The following is a 20,453-nucleotide window of genomic DNA, read 5'->3' as shown; positions in this document are numbered from 1 at the left end:
ATAGTCTTAAATATTTAACACTGTTCAACTTCAATATTTTTTGCATTAAATATTTTTGCATAAAATGTTTGTGCTTAGTTTAGTTTATCCTCTACATTACACATCGTTGCCTAAGACTTCAAAAACAACATCTGGCTCATCTCCGATCTCTATGTACCTCTATACAACTATACAATGTCATTGTATTTTTTAATTTTCATCCATACCTAATTATAATGCGCTCGATTAACTTTTTGAAAATATTCTTGGAAAAATTTGCGCATTATTTTCGAGAAATTACGGTAATTTAATATATCTCAAGTAGCATTTTTTTTTTTTGGAACAGAAGGACAAAGATGGTGTAGTGAACATGGCATTGCCAAGGGAAGTGACACAGACTTCTCATGACTATAAACAGCATTCTTCGATGCTGCCCCACGGTGAAATAGTCTTGGTGAAATTAACAGCTACCGCCGAAGTCTGGTCTCCCCAAGGGTGTCATTAATCCTGACCAAGCAAAAGCCTGAGGAGACACTAAATGGACATTTACCTCACAAACTTCATATTGAAATCCAACAGGATAGAAGAGTGGAATTGTACTGCGCATGTAAAGCAGGGTGAGTACTTTTTACTTGGAAAGCCCATGAGTAATATCCAGTAGCTCACATTTAAAAAATTTACAGGTGTGGTCAATCATGCTCCCAGATAAAGTTGGGGGTGTGATTAGTGATGGAACCTCAAGACCTTAAAATAACTTACTAGATTAATATAACATAACTGCAAATTTAAAATAAAATAAACAAATACATAACTAAAATAGAAAACAAATTCAAACTCAGAAATGATCATTACCAATTTCAACTGACATTTGGAGAACATGATATAAAACGGTATTTAAAATTTTTCATCGATAAAAATTCTTGATCTGACGAACTTTATCTGAAGAAAAGTTAAATGCACTAGCCTGTCAAGGAATTAACCCAAACGGGCTATATATACAATGTTTTGAAAATGCTGAAAGTTTAGCTCAACATAATCGGCGTCAGTGGCAACAAGCTAGCGATACGGCTAATCTTGATTCTTGGAACATGAACGCAAGACCCCACGCACTGACACTGAGAGGGACTGTAAGCGGTGAGATCCATGGCAATAGAGGATAAAATGTTTTAACAGTTAACAGACACTGCAAAAATATCTATGCCTTGATCTTGGTGTCAATGTGTCAACTCTATACTTTGTCAACATTTCCTGAATAAATGAGCTTTTGAGAATTGTGCCTTTATTTTGACATAAAGCAGTATCAAATGTGATTTTGAACAGTAAGCAAATGATCTGTCACACCTAAGTTAAATAATTATTCTTTGCATTTTTTTTGGACTCAGTCACTGTGAGAGCCCAGAATGAGGACAGACTTGGCTTCTCAGTCAATCATGGTGATCAGAGTAGGTCGGACCAAGTACGCTTGAAGACGAGTGTTGTCGCTCCGAAGTTGCCAGCGATCCAAAAAACAGACAGGAAGAGAAACAGTCATACCTCTGCCAACAAGTCAGGACAGCAACCTTTCCTCTCCCTTCAACTGTTTTGTTTTATCTTTTCCCTTCGGCCGCTTCAAGTTCAACCAAAGCTGCCTTCATGCTTCAAAGATCCAGGGAAAACCAGCCCAACTTGTTAACACATTTTCCGGATGATTTTTTTTAATTAATTTGGAAATGTTCTTCATCAAAAGATCCTTGTGGTGAAGCAATTCGTCGATGTCCTCATTAGCCTTTCCCAGCGAAACAATTTCCCCAACTTCAGGTTCAACCTCCACTTTGAACCTCTCAAGTCAAGCAGCAGCAGCATGAAGCCACATGGCAGCAGCATGATGACACTGGCCATCAATTTCTTGGGGCCCGTGGAACAAATCCACGAAGATGTTGTACAGTACGAGTAAGCGTGGGCGTAGGACATGGATGAGGAAGATACAGGATGTGCGTCACGGGTAAAGAATGACATCCCTCCTAGCCAATGGAGTGATGGGATGCCAGGAAGATGCTTCATTCTAACCAATAAGTGGAGATGCTCTATTGCGCCACACATACAAAGAGAGAGGATATGCATCATGGCTAAAGATTGACATCCCTTCTAGCCAATGTGATGCCAGGAAAGTGCTCAAGCGGTGGCCAATGGGAGACCAGCGCCAAGATACACTCCAGGCTATTTAAGTTCGGTTGAATTCACCACCATTTTTTTCCTTTTGTATCCTAACAAACATTTTCCACTGAAGCTTTTTGTAAATTAAATCTTTCGTGAGCAGGGAACTTTCGTAAGTAGAAGTACCACTGTATGTATTTTCCTATAATTCTTTTTCGCATGGTTGCCATATTTAAGTGAGTGCTGAGCACTATACATCACAACCCCCCACAATTGAAAAGTTGTTCCATCACCTTTGCATGAAATTCACCCAAAATAGTCGACTGCCTGTCAAATTTGTGGCATGGGTCCTTGAGACTTTGCAGTGCATCTTGTGGTAAAAGGATGAAAACAAATTTGTCAAATTGTTTTTAGGGTAATTTTTTCTTCTAAACTCCCAGGGGGCGTAATTGACAAGGTTTGGGCGAATGGCATTGAACTGTGTGGAATTTGCATATTCTCCATCGTGAGTTTTCTCTGGTTTCCTCCCACATCCCATAAATAATTGAAATTGAATTTGTTAATTGAAAACTCTAAATTGCCCACAAGTGTGAATGTGAGGGAGAATCGTTGTTTATGTGTGCTGCGATTGGCTGGCAACCAATTCCTCTTTCCCAGAGTCAGCAAGGATTTGTCAATTAGGACTAATGAAAACCAAAGACCAAGTCTGAAACCTCAGCATTCTGATACATTCTGACCAGACTTTCAAAACTCATATCAAATCTAGACTAAAACTGTCTTTTACTATTTGAAGAACATATTCGGAGTGAAGGGTTGTATGTACCAACCAGACCAGGAAAAGCTCATCCATGCTTTTATCTCAAGTAGACTTGACTATTGTAATGGTCTTCTGACTGGACTCCCCAAAAAGAGTACTAAACAGCTGCAGCTAATTCAGAATGCTGCAGCGCATGTTCTGACCAGAACAAAGAGGTCAGAGCATCCATCCATCCATTTTCCGAGCCACTTATCCTCACGAGCGTCGCGGGACTGCTGGAGCCAATCACAGCTGTCATTGGGCAGGAGGCAAGTTACACTGCTTTCCAGTCAATTGCAGGGCACATGTAGACAGACAACAGTCACACTCACAATCATACCTAGGAGGCAATTTAGAGTCTCCAATTAATGCATGTTTTTAGGATGTGGGAGGCATCCAGAGTTCCCAGAGAAAACCCATGCAGGTATGCGGAGAACATACAAACGCCACACAGGTGGGGCTGGGATTTGAACCCAAGTCATCAGAACTGTTGGGCCAACGATCTACAGCTGCGCCACCGTGCCGCACAAAGGAAAGCAAAGCACATTTATTTATATAGCTCATTTCATACATAAGATAACTCAATGTGCTTTTCATGATAAAAAGCATGTAAAAACAAGGAAAAAAAAACTGCTTGTGGATGTTCCGAAAGGTTCCTACCTGCTCTGGTCCTAGTCTTCTACCGTTTTCGGTCCTATCTGCACGGCTACACTTTTTTCAAGCCATGCCCGTCTGAAACAGTTTTTGATTCCAGCATCCTTGTCAATTGCCCTCGCTCGATCTTCATCCTTTTTTTCTAACACTTTCACCATCGTAAAACTTTGAACACACCGTCGCTCAGTACACGCTATCTAAGTCCCACGCGCCATTACTTGGCTAACTAACTACACTAACTAACTACTAACAACACTGCGATTTCTGAGAACCGAGAACACATGTACATGGCAATTGTGAAACTCAATTAACCACTAACACGATTGGATCGATATACTGTATAACTCTGTTGTCCAATCGAGTTATCTGCCACAAACAAGTTTTAATGTTTATGTCGCAAAATGCTAATATTTACACGACCGAGCAAGTTAGAACGGCATATGATAGTCGTGCTTGTGCTAGCACTAAAATGAACTTGCAGTTCGGAGCCCACCACCGAGAGGCAGGCGCACGATTGTTATCCATGTCAGACTGGAGTCATTTGAACCAAGATGTTTTTCCAGTTGCATAATTCCTCTTTGTCATGTTAATTTCTTTAGTGAGCTGGTTTCTAGTGCGATTGTAGAGGGGCATATCCCCACTACAATATGTGACCTTTTTAGCTGTAAACCACAACTCGTTGTTATTGAACGTGAAGAAAGATTTGTTGGTACACACACCTCCTCGCAAAAACTGACATACACCATAACAATATCCATTAATTCATCAAGGCTGCTGGCTTAATTTTCAAAGACACTCCAGTCAAAGCAGATTTTAAATTCAACCAATGGGCAAAATTCTAATTTCATTTTCACATTCCACTTTTTAACTGATTTTACCAAAGGCTTGCGCTTTTCAGTGCTTGCCTGTATGTAGGTATTAAAGGAAGACTCTCCCCAAAATTCATATGGACAATAAACCCTCCAATGTGAAGTAATATTATTATTACATATATTTTGGACATTAATTGAAAATAAAAATTGAAAATAAAGAACATATTTGAAATCTAAGCAAAGTCTGGATATGTCCCAGCTTTCAGAGCTAAATGCGGAAGAAACATCCTTGACTTCGCCCCTGACGTCTCCGGTGCTTAGCATTACAAACCATTCGTTCTAGCTAAGCCAAGATGCCAACTTGTTCTGTACCAAAACTGAGAAAACGCACCCAAATTAGTCCTTCTTTAACCTCCCGTGGGGTTAACCTGACAGGATAAAGCTGTGGCTGTCACAGTTGTGGCTCATTCATCAGCGGGGAAATTTGCACGCATTTAATCATTACTGGTTATTGGCCGCGAAGTTATAGCCTCTCGTGCTGGTACGGTAAAGTCACAACATTTGTTATGAGGCGCAGCTGTTCAATCCCAGACTTCCGTGTGTGGAGTTTGCATGTTCTCCCAGTGTCTGTGTGTGTGTAAACTTGCCTCCTGCCCGTTGACAGCTCAGATAGGCTCCACCATTTCTGCGACTATCATGCGGCTAGAAAATGGATGGATGGATGGATGGATGGATATATACATGTAAGCACACAAGACTTCCCAGTTACTATTTACGGCGATGCCCGCATGCAAACTCCCCTAAGACCACTCCCCCCCAGCCCCGCTGCTGGTTGAACGCGAGAAACGGAGTGCTTGAAAAGTACAATTTGGGGAAGGAAAAAAAAAGTCTGGCCACGCCTGCTTGTATAATCTCTACATTGAAACCAACTCCTCACAAAAGCATCAAATCTCTGCGGTCCATATCATGGGACTGTTATTCTTATTGTCAACACCACGCTCCTCCTGACACATCGACTATCACCTGTGTGCATTCTGGCTCAAACGCTTGAACATTGTACATTGTTATTTTTGTTTTGTTTGCTCAGTGGTGAGAGTAGTAATAACACGGAGCATTGACCCGCTGTTACACCCGCTTTGTTGGCTCTGAGCTCACAACATTTCCTGGTTACTATTTACGGCGATCTGCGCATGCACACCCTCCCCCCACACACACACACCCAGGCCGCCGGTCGTTTGCAAGGGGCTGACTGCTTGAAAAGTACAACTTGATGGGAAAAAAAAGTCTGGCCTCGCTTGCTGTACAATCTATATCGAAACCAACTCCTCAGAAAAGCATAAAATCTCCGCAGTCCATATAATGGGACTGTTATTGTTCATCGTGAGTGCCATGCCCCCTCTATAACACGTCAAGTGTTGGATGTGTGTATTTGGGCTCAAGCGCACAGGCTTCCACATTGTACATCATGCTATTTTTGTTTTGTTTGTAATTATTTTTCACAAAAAAGGTCCACAAAATGCCAGATAATGGACGTTCTGTGTTCTGTGAAACGTATCAGCGAGCAATGGGGGGGTCAGAACAGGAACCACTGCAGGCATGGCAAATGCTGATTGGTTGTGAGTTTTCCAGCCGGGCTCATTGGAATGTCTGAGCGAGAGAGGAATTTCGATAATACTTTTCCAATTTAGAGAAGTTTCTCGGTGAAATCTGCGGATAAGGCTGGCATTAAAAGAAACACTGAACCCCCATCTACTAACTTTTAATATGTGCTCCCATTCCTAATCGTCTCGACAAAGTCTTCCTTTAAGTAGATTAAGCAGTGACCAGAGGCGCCCAGGGTAGTGTGGAGAATTGTGTGATATGCGTGTTTAATGGAAGTATACCAGTGGTCTAGAGTTTTATTTTCCTTTGTCAGACATTTTACATGCTGCTTATATTTAGGTAGTTCGTGGTTAAGTTTAGCTGTGTTAAAATCTCCTAGGATAATGATGGGTGTTTTTTTCCCTCACTCTCGTTTTCCTGCTCGGTAAGCATTAGCAGTGCTGCGTTCATGCTAGCTTGGGGTGGAATGTAAACACCTACGAGAATGAAAGAGGCGAATTCACGGGGCCAGTTAAACAACTTACAGTTCAAGAACAACGACTCCAAAAGCATGCTGAAGTGTGTGCTGAATTGTGTAACAGTCTTGCACTATTTCTCATTGATATAGAAACATATTCCATTGCCTTTCGATTTCCACACTAGCTCCACGATGCGGTCCGCCAGATAAAAATGAAAGCCGGGTAGCGTAATGGCTCCACCGGGAACATATCCACAAATCCAAGGTTCCGTGAAGCACAGGGTGGCAGAACGTCCACCTCACGATCAGAAGCTGAAGTTCATCCATTTTGTTGGCTAGGGAGTGTAGATTCGCGAGAGGAATCGATGAAAGCACCAGTCGCAGTTGAACTTGTGTACCGGCTCATGAGCTTATGTGTTTGTGTATTATATATATATATATATATATATATATATATATATATATATATATAAAAAAAATCTGTCCAGTTAAGAATATTTAAAGAAGTGCAGGAACAATGGTGTGCTTGTTTGTATTTAGGTGGCTATTTGGCCAGTCAAGTACTAAGTTGCTCATTTAATGTGGTTTCAGCTACACTCATATTCAAGTTATTTGTTCATATTGATGTCAACATTCTGTAGCTTATGTGGTGTACATTACATGTAATGGGTACGATTAAACATGCTTTTATTTACTATTTATATTCAAAGCAGCCTTGTTCCTGTTTTTTATCTCTGCCCGGTGAGCCTATTGTTTTGTTTTACAAGTGAAAACAATAAAATGTAATCCAAGAAACTTTCTTGGAATCGAATTTACCTAACTTTACTTTACAAAGATTTTATTTGATAATTATTTTATTTATTATATTTTAGATTACTGCAATTATCTAGGTTCCAGGACTCCTGCCCTTTAATATGAATAATAATGAATGGATGGATGATAGAAATTGACATTGTTCAGCAACGTCTATTTGCAAATTCCTATTTTAGTATTTTTTTTAATTTTACTTTATTTGACATCTATGCTCAAATAAAACAACAACAATTTCTTCAATACTTACTTACTATTTGTGTAGTTTTTTACACTGAGCACTTTGTTACTCTTGGTGAAGTAATTATTTGGAGGACTACTTTTTACTTTTACTTTAGTCATATTGTTCAAAAGCAACTCTTGCCTGAGTAGAATATCTGGCTACTCTGCCGACCTCTGTCCACAGCTCACTTTTGCAATCCAAAAAAAAAGAATATGTACGAAGTGTGAGGTGATATTCAAACCAGTAAGTCTCCGTAATCATACACATGATCACTTTCTCTCAAATTTAACATGAATTATTTTCTTGAAGCCTTGGTTGAGGTCTGTGCCCTCTCCAGTGTTCTGGCAGTGAAAGTACCTTGCTAGCGGCATTCCGTGCCTGGTGGATGAGCTGTCGGATGCGGTTGATGTTCTCCGAGATGTTTGGCATCTGTGCTGAGTGGTTGTGCAGTTTGTTCAGCTTGTTCAGGAGGAGTGGGATTGTGTCGTCCAGCATGCTCACTGTGGCACATCAGTTAATGTAGGAAACAAAAACGTTAAGCACAACTGGTCAATATATAACTAAATGGTTTAGGTCCTGAAGGAGGAACAACAGGAAGCAGAACTTGAGGTTGCAGAAATGAAGATGCTGAGGTTCTCACTTGGTGTGAACAGGTTGGATAGGATTAGAAATGACCTCATTAGAGGGACAGCCAAAGTTAGATGTTTTGGAGACAACGTTAGAGACAGCAGATTTCGATGGTTTGGACATGTTCAGAGGCGAGAGAGAGAGAGCATATTGGTAGAAGGGTGCTGAGGATGTTGTCAGGGAGGACATAAAGACTGTTGGTGTTAGAGAGGAAGATGCACGAGATAGGCTTAGATAGAAAAAGATGACGCTGTGGAGACCCCTAATGGGACAAGCCGAAAGGAAAATAAGAAGTTTAGGTCCTGAATACAGGACAGGGGCTCTGACTTCGACTGACTTGGGTCTAATAATGGAGTGCAGAGTCCAAAGCAAACAAGGTGAAGGAGCATTTAGCTATTGTGCTTCAAAAAAATGGAATAAGTTGCCAACAGAGGTGATGACAGCCCCGAATTTGAGTGTTTTAAAATCTAGATGAAAAAATTTTCTTTTTTCTCATGCGTTTTAGAGTACTTCCACTTTTCAGTGATACTTCTTGGACTAAAAAGTGGGTGTTTTAATTATACTTTTTCAAATGGTTTTATTTTTGTATTTGAATGCTTTTCATCACGTAAAGCGGATCGAGTTATCTTTTGTATGAAAAGCGCCATACAAATAAATTTGCTTTGCTTTGCTAAGATGAAATGCAATTTGAGATGCGCAGTCTGCCTTCCATTTGGTCAAAAGAGGCCGGACTCAAGCTCTCTCACTCTCATTATTCCACCTGGCGAAGGCCTGACCCAGCCCAGGGAAACCCCAAATTCTCACCACAAAGTGGTAAAGCTGGGAGATGGCGAACTTCCCTGCGGTACTGCCAACCATGAGAGCACCCTCCCCCCGCATCGGTACCCTTTTGGGGGGGGGTGCGTGCTTTACAGATGAGGCTCCATTGGAAGGCAATTGTGGTGCAGATCTTCCCTGACTGCGTGACTTGAAGTGCAGCTTTTCCTCTTCCCTTCCTTTTCTTTCAAACAATCCATCATGAGCACTCTTGCCAACCTGCTTCCCTGCATTGGTCAACACACTTAAATCCAACATTCTGGTCTACTAAAATACAGATTAGCCCATATTTGGGTTTGAAATTAACGAGAACAGGAATTCTATCCATATGCATTTTTATCCCATGCTCAGTACCAACCTCACATAACTAGTCAGTTTCCTTTGCCAATGTTTGTGTTTTTTTCCTTTTGTTTTCCTGTAGATTCCCCATGTTAAATCCCATTAAATCTTTCATAAGATTCAGTCCATTGTTGAGTGCGTTTAGGTTTGAGTAACAAAAACCTCTGGTTGTCTGGAACTCATTCAACTAATTCATGAAGTGTAGGTAGCAACATTCAGATTACGAGACTGATAAGAATGTTTCTCGTTACTTTCCCAAAATTTTATACACATGAAGAGACGTGGTGCCCTCTTTCTAGATAAAATGGCTTGATTTATGACGCTGTAATTTTAAAAGATGCCAAGCTGGAGGTGATGCAGGCATCACTTCTATATTTTCCTTTTCTCGTAAACTCTCGTTAACACATATACGCTACACATGCTACAAGGGAATGGTCCATTTGTGAGGTTTAGAGCTCCTGCCCAAATACATACTCCCTCCGTGTCTGTTGCTATAATGTCTACAAGCTTTTATTTTTTTTAAAGTGTGTCACTCTCCTGTGGTGCTTAAATGCTCTAAATGCTCTTTCCCTTAAAAACAAAAGGATGAAGTGTAAAAGCTCCTACCTGTCTTTTTGGCCTCCAATAGAGCCTCGTTGACATCCTTGGTTGTGGTGTTGGTGGCACTGTAAGTTTGCTGCCATTGGACTAGATGCTCTCTGACTGGATTCAGTATGACATTGACTTGTGAGGCAGACTGATTGGCCTGATACAGTACTTCCTGTGCTGCGTCGAGATGTTGACTTGGGTCTGCAGGACACAAATTTTCATCATGAGCTGAATCTCATGATATTGTGTAACTTCTAGAGATGAAACAGAAAAGTTAATCCATTTTATCATTATAGTGACCAGAAGAACACCAATTATTTGTTTTATCACCGTATTGGAAAATGAAATGAGGCAGGACGTTGGTGCAGCTGTAGAGCGTTGCCCTCACAGTTCTGAGAACCGGGGTTTGAATCCTGGCCCCCTTGTGTGGAGTTTGAATGTTATACCCATGCCTGCATGGGTTTTCTCTGGGCACTCTGGTTTCCTCCCACATCCCAAAAACATGCATAATAATTAGATATAATTAGAGACACTAAAATTGCCCCAAGTTGTGATTGTGACTGTTTTATGTCTCAACGTGCCCTGTGATTAGCTCGCAATCAGTTCAGGGGTGTACCCTGCGTCCTGCCCATTGACAGCTGGGATTGGCTCAGGTACTCCCACAACCCTATTGAGGATGATCGACTCTGAAAATGAATGGATGGATGGATGCAAAATGAAATATACACAAATACATGGCAGACATGCGCCTAAATCATCTCATTTTAGATATCAAAAATACATCTTTTACACATTAGAAATTTAAATACCAGCAAACAAAAGAAATGTTCATTCATAGTAGACTGCAACACATCAACACACAATAGAGAGCACGATTAAAGTGATACTCCAGCGCATGTTGCTTAATGGAGCAATTAAAAGATGGTAGAATTTAGAGTACAGCTCTACACTAACTTTTACACTAATCACACTGGTGCAACCGACTTTTTCAATAGCACCACATGATTCGGTCGCACCATTTTTTGATGAGGTACAGCATGACCAAGCATGATGTATTACAAAAACATTTGCGAAATTCTGAATTGTGAAACAAATGGATGTCTGCCATCCAAAACTTTGAAAAATGTTTTATTTTAACAATTTTCTATGAACTGTAGTTCAAACAAATATATATTTATATAAATAAAAATAAATGTGTAAACTGTAGGCGTAAGTAGTTGCTTCCGGTCTTCGAACTGGTAGCAGTTTAAACAGAAGGCTCTGACGAGCCCCATCATAATTCAATAAATCCTGCTGAATTTGGACTGAATGTTGTGAATACTCGACGTGGGACGCTCCTGGCGACGACTTCAGTGGACTAAAATCACCATCTGTGCACTCTTAGTACCCAAATTGGAGCCGTATCATTCGCGTCGAAGTTGCTCGGCCCAAGTTAGCCTAGCTTAGACCGCTAACAACATAACCGGTCTGGTTTAATATTTATTGAGAAGGAAAACATCAAACGCTAGTATCCACATGTCCTGTAAAACCTTCTGACCCATAACAAACCAGACACCTTCCGCCAGGTGTTCCAACCTGCTTGGACCCTTTTTTTCACTTCCTAACCACACTCACCATTGGTCTGGATTGTTGACGCCAAGCATTTGAAGTTGTCCACCCTCACTATCTCTTCTTCCTTCAGCCTCACTCTTCCCCATCCACCCCTCTCATTCATGCACATATATTCTGTTTTACTTTGGCTAATCTTCATTCCTCTGCATGCAAGTGCATGCCTCCATCTTTCTAATTGTTCTTCCACCTGCTCCCTTCTTTCACTACAGATCACAACATCATCTGCGACCATCATGGTCCAAGGGGATTCCAGTCTAACCTCATCTGTCAGCCTACCCATTACCATAGCAAACAAGAAGGGGCTCAGAGCTGATCTCTGATGCCGTCCCACCTCCACCTTAAATTCTTCTGTCACACCTACGGCACACCTCACCACTGTTTTTCTGTCCCTTATACTATACCCTATACCCTATTACAACATATTTCTCTGACACCACAAACTTACACATCCAGTACCACAGTTCCTTTCTTGGTACTCAAATATAACACTTTTCCTTTATTTTTCAGGCATCTTCTCGAAAGCTAGTATTCTGATCGTTGGTTGTCGGTTGGTCAAAAACACCACAGCCACATCTTCAAATTGCTTCCATACCTCCACCGTTCTGTCATCAGGACCCCCTGCCTTTCCATTTTCCATCCTTTTTAGTGCCTTTCTAACTTCCACCTTACTAATAATCATTGACACTTCCTGGTCAATTACACTTGCCTCTTCTACTCTTCCATTTTCTTGCATTTTCTTCATTCATCAACTTCCGAAAGTATTATTTCCATCTATTTAGCACACTATTGGCACCAGTCAACATATTTCCATCTCTATCCTTAATCACCCTTACCTGTTGCAAATAATTTCCATCTCCAACCTGTAAAGATCCTTCTCTCCCTCTTTCGTGTCCAATCTGGTGTATATGTCATCCTATGCATCTTGTTTCGCCTTTGTAACCTCTATCTTTACCCTATGTCACATTCAATGTATTCCTTTCACCTCTCCTAAGTCCTCTGTGTCCCACTAGCCTCTTTTCTTCTATGACTTCCTGTATTTTGGGGCTCCACCAAAAAGTCTCTGTTCCCACTTTCCTACCAGAAGACACACTAAGTATTCTCCTGCCTGTCTCTCTGATCACCTTGGCTGTCGTAGTCCAGTCTTCCGGGAGCTCCTCCTGTCCATCAAGAGCCTTTCACACCTCTTTCCAAAAGGCTGCACAACATTTTTCTTTTCTCAGCTTCTCTTTGTCTTCTTAATCTTCCTTCCCACTACCAGAGTCTTCCGACAGACTACAATTCTATGGTGTCGAGCTACACTCTCCCCTACCACTACCTTCCAGTCAGTAACCTCCTTCAGATGACATCATCTGCACAGAATGTAATCTACCTGTATGCTTCTATCACTGCTCCTGTTGGTCCTCCCTCTTCTGGAAAAAAGTAAACTACCATTTACGTCCTTTTTGCAAAGTGCACCACCTTCTGTCCCTCAAAGTTCCTTTCCTGGATGCCGTACTGCCCCATCACTACTTCATCGCCCTTGTTTCCTTCACCAACATGTCCATTACGATTTACACCAATCACAACTCTCTCTGTGTCTGGGATGCTCAGAACTACTTCATCTAATTTCTTTGATAATTTCTCTTTAACTCTCTGTGACGTCCTATCTATATTCCGTTTTCGAAATGTTACCACAGTTTGTCAGGAAACTAAACACAGTTTCATACCAGCAGCTTGTTATGTTGCGTTTGTGTGTGTGTTCACCATGCATACTGGAGGAGGAGTTCAGGTTGTTCTGGACAGTGTTGAGGTCTGTAGCCACTTTACTTTGTTTGGTTTTGGCATCATTCAGTCGCTTCCATGCTTCTTCCAGGTGAGGTTTTAACTCTCCAGTGCGAGAAAAACAACATCAGCAAATAAAACACAAATAATACCATAGTCAGGTTCACATCCATTGTATCACATAAGACAAGATAGCAACACATCAAAGAATAGCACCACTAAGTACAGTACCGTGAAAACGTATTCGCCCTCTCCTGATTTCTATGTTTGTTTTTTGTTTTTGTTTTGCATATCACACACAAAGCCCCTCCTCGATCGGGTTAGGGTTAGAATACGAAAATACGACTCCAAAACCCCTATGACGAGTGCAAATGCTGGATCTCGGTTTCTCTTGTCCGGACGCGGGTCACTGGGGCCCCCCTCGGGAGCCAGGCCTGGAGGTGGGGTTCGAAGGTGAGCACCTAGTGGCTGGGCCTGCACCCATGGGCCCCAGCCGGACACAGCCCGAAAGGGTAACATGGGTCCCCCTTCCCATGCGCTCACCACCTGTGAGAGTGGCCATAGGGGTCGGGTGTGATGTGAGCTGGGCGGTGGCCAAAGGCGGGGACCTTGGCGATCCGTTCCCTGACTACAGAAACTAGTTCTAGGGACATGGAATGTCATCCCTTTGTTAGGGAAGGAGCCCGAGTTGGTGCGTGATGTCGATAAGTTCCGAATAGATGTAGTCAAACTCGTCTCCACACTTGTGCTCTGGTACCACTCCTCTTGAGAGGGGTTGCACTCTGTTCCACTCAGGAGTTGCGGAAGGTGAGAGAGGCTGAGCAGGTGTGGGTACACTTATTCCTCCTGGCTCGGACCCTGTACGTTGGAATTTACACAGGTAGGTAGGGGCACCAAACAGCAGTTCAGAGGACCCGCCCTTTCTGAAGCCCTTAGAGCACTCTCCAGCACTCCCTCTGAGGACTCCATCAGCTGAAAGAACTTTGCCCACATTCAGGGGGAGGCAAGAGACATTGAGGTTTTGCACCTCCATTGCTGAGGCGGCTGATCGGAGCTGTGGCTGTAAGGTGGTCAGTGCCTGTTGTGGCAGCAACCTGCGAAAACGTTGGTGGACACCAACAGTGAGGGATGCTGTCAGGCTGAAGAAGGAGTCCAATTGGGCATTTTTGGCCTGTGGGACTCCCGTTGCAGCTGATAGGTACTGGCTGGCTAAGTCAAATGCCGCTTCGATGGTCACAGAGTCAAAAATGTGGACGTGGGAGGAGTTTGGAGAGGTCATTCAGAACGACTTCAAGACGGCTTCGAGGAAATTCTGGTCCACCGCCTAGCATTTCAGGAGGGGAAAGCAGTGTACCGCCAACACTGTGTATAGTGGGAATGGGGCACTGCTGACCTCAACTCGTGATGTTGTGACTCGGTGGGGAGAAAACTTCGAAGACCTCCTCAATTCCACCAACATGCCTTCCCATGAGGAAGCTGAGTCTGGGTTCTATGAGGCAGGCTCTTCTATCTCTGGGGTTGAGGTCACTGACATAGTTAAAAAGCTCCTTGGTGGCAGGGCCCTGGGCGTGGATGAGATTCGGCCCGAGTTCCTAAAAGCTCTGGATGTTGTGGGGCTGTCCTTGTTGGCACGCCCTTGCAACATCCCGTGGAGATCGGGACAGTGCCTCTGGATTGGCAGACTGGGGTTTTCATGGGTCTGCAGCTTATACATGCACATCTGTGGATATTATTTAAAAAAAATTAAAATCTGTTCACTTTCACAAATTTCTATAGGCCAAACACACGTATGAGTCCAGTACAAAGAACCATCCACCCCATTTAAATTGCTATTTTGAGCATTGAGTCGCCAAACAAAACCACAAGATAACAGTTTACATCTTTCCGTATCAAGTTTAGCAGTTTTGCTCATGACATCTTGGGAAAATTGTGACTAAAATGGGGATGGACGGCTCTCTCTCTCTCTCTCTCTCATCAAGGACAAGGACATGAAGTTGCAGAAACGTGAAATGAACGTACAACGATCTGGCAAGACAACAAGCGCGTCAATATATCAGGACCGTATTTAGGGAAACAAGAGGCAGGTGGGCACATCTGCTCATCGGAGAGTTGAGGAAAGATATATCCTTGACAAATACAAAGTACTAAAACATTTAAAACAAGGGAAAAACAATAAAACATAAAAAAATACATGTATATTAAATAATGAAAAATAAAGTACAAATAAAAAGCAAGAAATATTAAAACTGGAAATTTGCTAAAAACCATGAGAGAAAATGTGTTTGCAACGTGGTTTTAAAAATATTTAGACTTGGGGCTTCCATCACCTCTGTTGGCAACTTCTTCCATTTGTGTGGCGCATAATAGCTAACTGCTGCTTCACCATGTTTGCCTTCAGTCTGTTGATTTCAGAGCTCCACTGTGCTTGTATTCCTCTTTTTTTCCTTTCAGCTTGTGAAGGGGTCGCCACAGCGTGTCATTTTTTTCCATCGAAGCCTATGTCGTGCATCTTCTTCTCTAACACCCGTGGTCTTTCTCTCACTCTTTTGCCTGGCACCTTCATCCTTAACACCCATCTACCAATATACTCAATCTCTCGCCTCTGGACATGTTCAAACCATCTAAGTCTGCTCTCTCGAACCTTGTGTCCAAAACATCCAACTTTGGCTGTCCATCTAATGAGCTTATTTCTATCCAAACTGTTCACTCGAAGCTAGAACCTCAGCATCTTCATTTCTGCTTCCCGCTGTTTCTTCAGTGCCACCATCTCAAATCCGTAGATCATGGCCGGCCTCACCACTGTTTTATAAACTTCGCCCTTCATCCTATCCTATCTTTCCAGTGCGTGCCTCCATATTTCCAATTGTTCCTTACTGCTACTGATGAATGAAGAAAATGCAAGAAAATGGAAGAGTAGAAGAGACAAGTGTGATTGACCATGAAGTGTCAGTGATTAGTAAGGTGGAAGTTACAAAGGAACTAAAAAGGACGAAAAATGGAAAGGCAGTTGGTCCTGATGGGATACCTGTGGAGGTATGGAAGTAATTTGGAGAGGTAGCTGTGGTGTTTTACTAGCTATACTAGCGGGTGAGAAGATGCCTGAAGGATGGAGGAAAATTGTGTTATATTTGAGTACCAAGAAAAGAACTGTAGTACTGCATGCGTAAGTCTGTGGTGGGAGAGAAAGATGTTACAATAATATCGGACATGTGTGAGGGCAGAAGAACAGTGGCGAGCTGTGCCGTAGGTGTGACAGAAGAATTTGGGGAGGTGGGACTGCATCAAGGATCATCTCTGAGCCCCTTCTCGAGTGCTATGGTTATGGGTAGGCTGACAGATGAGGTTAGACTGGAATCCCCTTGGACCATGATGTTTGCAGATGACATTGTGATATGCGTGGAAAGCAGGGAGCAGGTGGAGGAACAATTGGAAAGATGGAGGCATACACTGGAAGGAGAGGAATGAAAATTAGCCGAGGTAAAACATAATATATGTGCATGAATGAGAAGGATGGAGGGGGAAGAGTGAGACTCCAGGTAGAAGAGATCGTGAGGGAGGAGGACTTCGAATAGTTGGTGTCAACAATCCAGAACAACTGTGAGTGTGCGAAAGAACAGAAGAAACCGTTCCAAGCAGGTTTGAACAGCTGGCAGAAGGTGTCTGGTGTCTTATATGACAGAAAAGTCTCTGCTAGGATGAAGGGTAAAGTTTATAAAACAGTGGTGAAGCACTCATGACGTACGGATTTGAGTGTGTTATATGACAGAAAAGTCTCTGCTTGGGTGAAGGGCAAAGTTTATAAAACAGTGGTGAAGCCACCCATGACGTACGGATTAGTGACAGTGGCACTGACGAGACGGGAAGCAGAGTGGTAGGTGGCAGAAAATTAATGCAGATGTTGAGGTTCTCTCGATGAAAGGCTGATTTGAGTCAATCGCTTGCTAACATGGAATTGTCCAGTGCTCTGTTTTTTTGGAAGAGGCAACTTTCAGAGCTTTTCGGAAACTCGGCAGACTGAAGTGAAAAACATGCTGCAAATCAGCTAGCACTGACTTCACAATAGTTTTGAAAAAGTCAGATGGTATGAAGTCATTGATTTTTTCAATTGCTGAACCGTTTTCTCAACAGTTTTTTGGTCAACGGTATCAAATTCTGACAAGGTAATTGAATTTTTCCTGGGTGGTTTCAGATGTAGAATCATTTTATCATTTTACTGATCTGAAGGGATGAATACCATTGGTGAGTTTTTGAAGACGTTTTTCCACTTCCTTCTTCAGCTCTAAACTGCGGTTCCTCAGGGAGTCAGCTGTGTGGCTGAGGTTCTGGTCTCCAACATTCTAAAAAAATACAAAGGATTCACACAGGATGGATCAAAACAACAAGTCAGCAGTTTATCTTTACCTCCAGCGCCTTGCTTGTGACTTTATCCGCCTCATGTGCTGCCTCCTCAGCTGCTTTGATACCACTGATGATTTTGGTGTAGACCTTGGTAAAGTCCACCAAAACCTCACTCTTTGTCTCCTCCACAAATCTGACAAGAAACCATGTCAAGATCCACACACACTCTTTTTACCATGGTAAATTCATTGAGGAGAATTTACTTGGACAGATTCATTGCTAAAGTACGGAGGATCTTAGCATGGTGGTCAGCTTCCTCGAGCAGAGATATCTTGGAGTGGGCCCAAGAGAAGTCCTCCACCTTTTTGGCCAATGGTGTCCAGGCGCCGTCCAGCTGTGCTGCCAAACGCTCATAAACCTGTGGGACAACATAATCCATGATGTGTACGAGTGCTACAAAAAAAGCATGCACTATGTAACTCAGACAAGCACTGTCCTTCGCTTAGGATAAACTGCATTAGTAAAAAAACTAGTTACCACACTATGTCCTGATTTGTGGAGGTTGATGGAATGTTGGGTGCTCCTATGATGTTTCTGGGGGAAGGATACTTGAAGTAATGCTATTAAACACTGGAAATAAACTTACTATACTGTAAAAATGCAGCTTTGTCAAGAAATTAGTATGTTCTGACAGGACCCTTTCAAATTCCACACAGGCTATCATCACACTTCCATAAAAGTATATATTTAAATATTTTACACCATGAACAATCTATCAATATTTTTCAAGGTCACTCCTTCTTGAAACAAATCTAAATGCCACACCCTTACCATCAATTCTAGAAACGCTTCTCTACATGAAAAAGAAATCTAAACAAGTATAGTGCCATGAAAAAGTATGTAAATACCCTACGATTTCCTTTTTTTCCCCATATCCATCACAGACTAAGGTTTCAAATCGTCAAACGAATTTTAATATCACTCAGGGACTACTTAAGGAGTAGTCAGTTTTGAAATGATAACTAAATTTATTAAGGCACAAAAAAATCCAAGCCTTTCAGACCTGTGAAAATGTAATTGCTCCCCCAGCCCGTTAAATAACACTTGTTTTGACGAACCACAAATTTTGGAAAGCTGAGTTCATTTTCACAAGCCAAACCTGAACCTGATTTCCACCATATTGGTTGAATCACGAAATCACTTAAATTAAATATTTCATTTCATCTTCTTTTAAATGTGAAATGATCCCAAACTTCACAGTCTCTGTTTTTTAAGTTCTTCTCACACTATACATGCGCAGTGTGAAGGAGTGTGTGGCACGTGCACAATGAAAAGACCTTTAAAGATGCTTTCCTTCTGGCTGGCTCTTATAAGTAAGTAAAAATTAGTCTGTGTGGAAAATCAATGAAAAATCCCATGATATAGCCAAAACTCTGCGACATAAAGTTAGATACGTACAATTTAATAATCTGCAATACAGAGAGCCCACATAAAGTGGTCGGTGATATGGGGAGGGATGACTTGGCCAGGGACAAACTGTGCAAACCAAACAAATGTGAGTTCCACCCCATTCAGTCCAACACATCAACATCCCGGGCAGTAATCACTGACTCCACGGACCCCAGACAAAGAGGACAAAGAAAATAGGAGAGAGAGAGAGACACCAGGGATGGAAGTTGAGCTGGGACGTATGAACTAGATCTATAATAATGCATGTGCATTTTTGCAGCCGTGTCGTGTCTGAGTATGCATGCGCACCTCTTTGGAGTCATGTAGCATGGACGGCAGCTCATTGACTTGAGCCACATGGTCTTCCATGATGTGCAGCTGTTTGTCTACATCCTTGCGTTTCAATGTCCAAACATCCACTTTGCTCTGAGAAAGCACAAATTTGTGATTTTAAATTATTTGTGAGTCAACGTTGATAACCGTAAATTAAATGTTGGTTCTGCTAGATCTGAGCACTGCCGTTGATACAGTAGACCACACTATTCTTTCAAACTGACTTAAATATCTGGTTGCCCTCTCTGCTATCTTCTAATTCTTTTCCTTTCAGCTTCTCACGTTAGGGGTCACTACGGTGTGTCATCTTTTTCCATTTTAAGCCTATCCTCGTGCACCTACCACTCTAACACCCACTGTCCTCATGCCTTCCCTCACTATATCCATGAACCTTTCCTTTGGTCTTCCTCTCGCTCGTTTGCCTGGCAGTTCCATCCTCAGCACCCTTCTACCAATATATTCACTCTCTTGCCTCTGGACATGTCCAAACCATCGAAGACTGCACTCTCGAACCTTGTCTCCAAAACATCCAACTTTGGCTGTCCCTCCAATGAGCTCATTTCTGATCCTGTCCAACCTGCTCACTACGAAGGAGAACCTCAACATCTTCATTTCTGCCACCTCCAGTTCTCCTTCCTGTTGTCTCTTCAGTGCCACTGTCTCTAATCCATATATCATGGCCGGCCTCACCACTGTTTTATAAACTTTGCTCTTCATCCTAGAAGAGAGTCTTCTGTCACATAAACAGGATACCTTCCGCCAGGTGTTCCAACCTGCTTGGACCCTTTTCTTCACTTCCTAACCACACTCACCATTGCTCTGGATTGTCGACGCCAAGTATTTGAAGTCGTCCACCCTCGCTATCTCTTCTCCCTGTAGCCTCACTCTTCCCCCTCTACTTTTCTCATTCACACACATATATACTGTTTTACTTCGGCGAATCTTCATTCCTCTCCTTTCCAGTGCATGTCTCCATCTTTCTAATTGTTCCTCTGCATGCTCCCTGCTTTCACTGCATATCACAATATCATCTGCGAACATCATGGTCCAAGGGGATTCCAGTCTAACCTCATCTGTCAGCCTATCCATTACCACTGCAAACAGGAAGGGGCTCAGAGCTGATCC

At 42.3% G+C, this 20,453-nt stretch overlaps 1 protein-coding gene across 20 annotated transcripts in view; it reads right to left on the bottom strand.

Annotated features, from left to right (window-relative positions):
* The window catches only part of lama5 (laminin, alpha 5), a 377,096-nt gene that overhangs the window by 84,604 nt on the left and 272,039 nt on the right, over nucleotides 1-20,453 (bottom strand). For 17 of the 20 annotated variants that reach the window (XR_009793010.1, XR_009793011.1, XR_009793012.1 and 14 more), the window contains 7 exons: nucleotides 19,305-19,421; nucleotides 17,810-17,964; nucleotides 17,610-17,739; nucleotides 17,443-17,545; nucleotides 13,191-13,313; nucleotides 9,855-10,037; nucleotides 7,824-7,966 (listed from right to left, as the gene is read on the bottom strand). Coding sequence is in view for 17 of the 20 variants with exons in the window: in XM_061806903.1 (XP_061662887.1) it covers nucleotides 7,824-7,966; nucleotides 9,855-10,037; nucleotides 13,191-13,313; nucleotides 17,443-17,545; nucleotides 17,610-17,739; nucleotides 17,810-17,964; nucleotides 19,305-19,421 (954 nt within the window). In the remaining 3 variants the exon portion in view is untranslated. The remainder of the gene's footprint in view (nucleotides 1-7,823; nucleotides 7,967-9,854; nucleotides 10,038-13,190; nucleotides 13,314-17,442; nucleotides 17,546-17,609; nucleotides 17,740-17,809; nucleotides 17,965-19,304; nucleotides 19,422-20,453) is intronic. The other 3 variants (XM_061806826.1, XM_061806847.1, XM_061806856.1) reach the window with 1 other exon arrangement.

The sequence above is a fragment of the Syngnathoides biaculeatus genome, chromosome 2 (genome assembly GCF_019802595.1).
Source record: "Syngnathoides biaculeatus isolate LvHL_M chromosome 2, ASM1980259v1, whole genome shotgun sequence".
NCBI classification, from domain to species: domain Eukaryota; kingdom Metazoa; phylum Chordata; class Actinopteri; order Syngnathiformes; family Syngnathidae; genus Syngnathoides; species Syngnathoides biaculeatus.
Note: the sequence above shows the minus strand (reverse complement) of the source record. Positions and strands in the feature narration are given on the sequence as shown.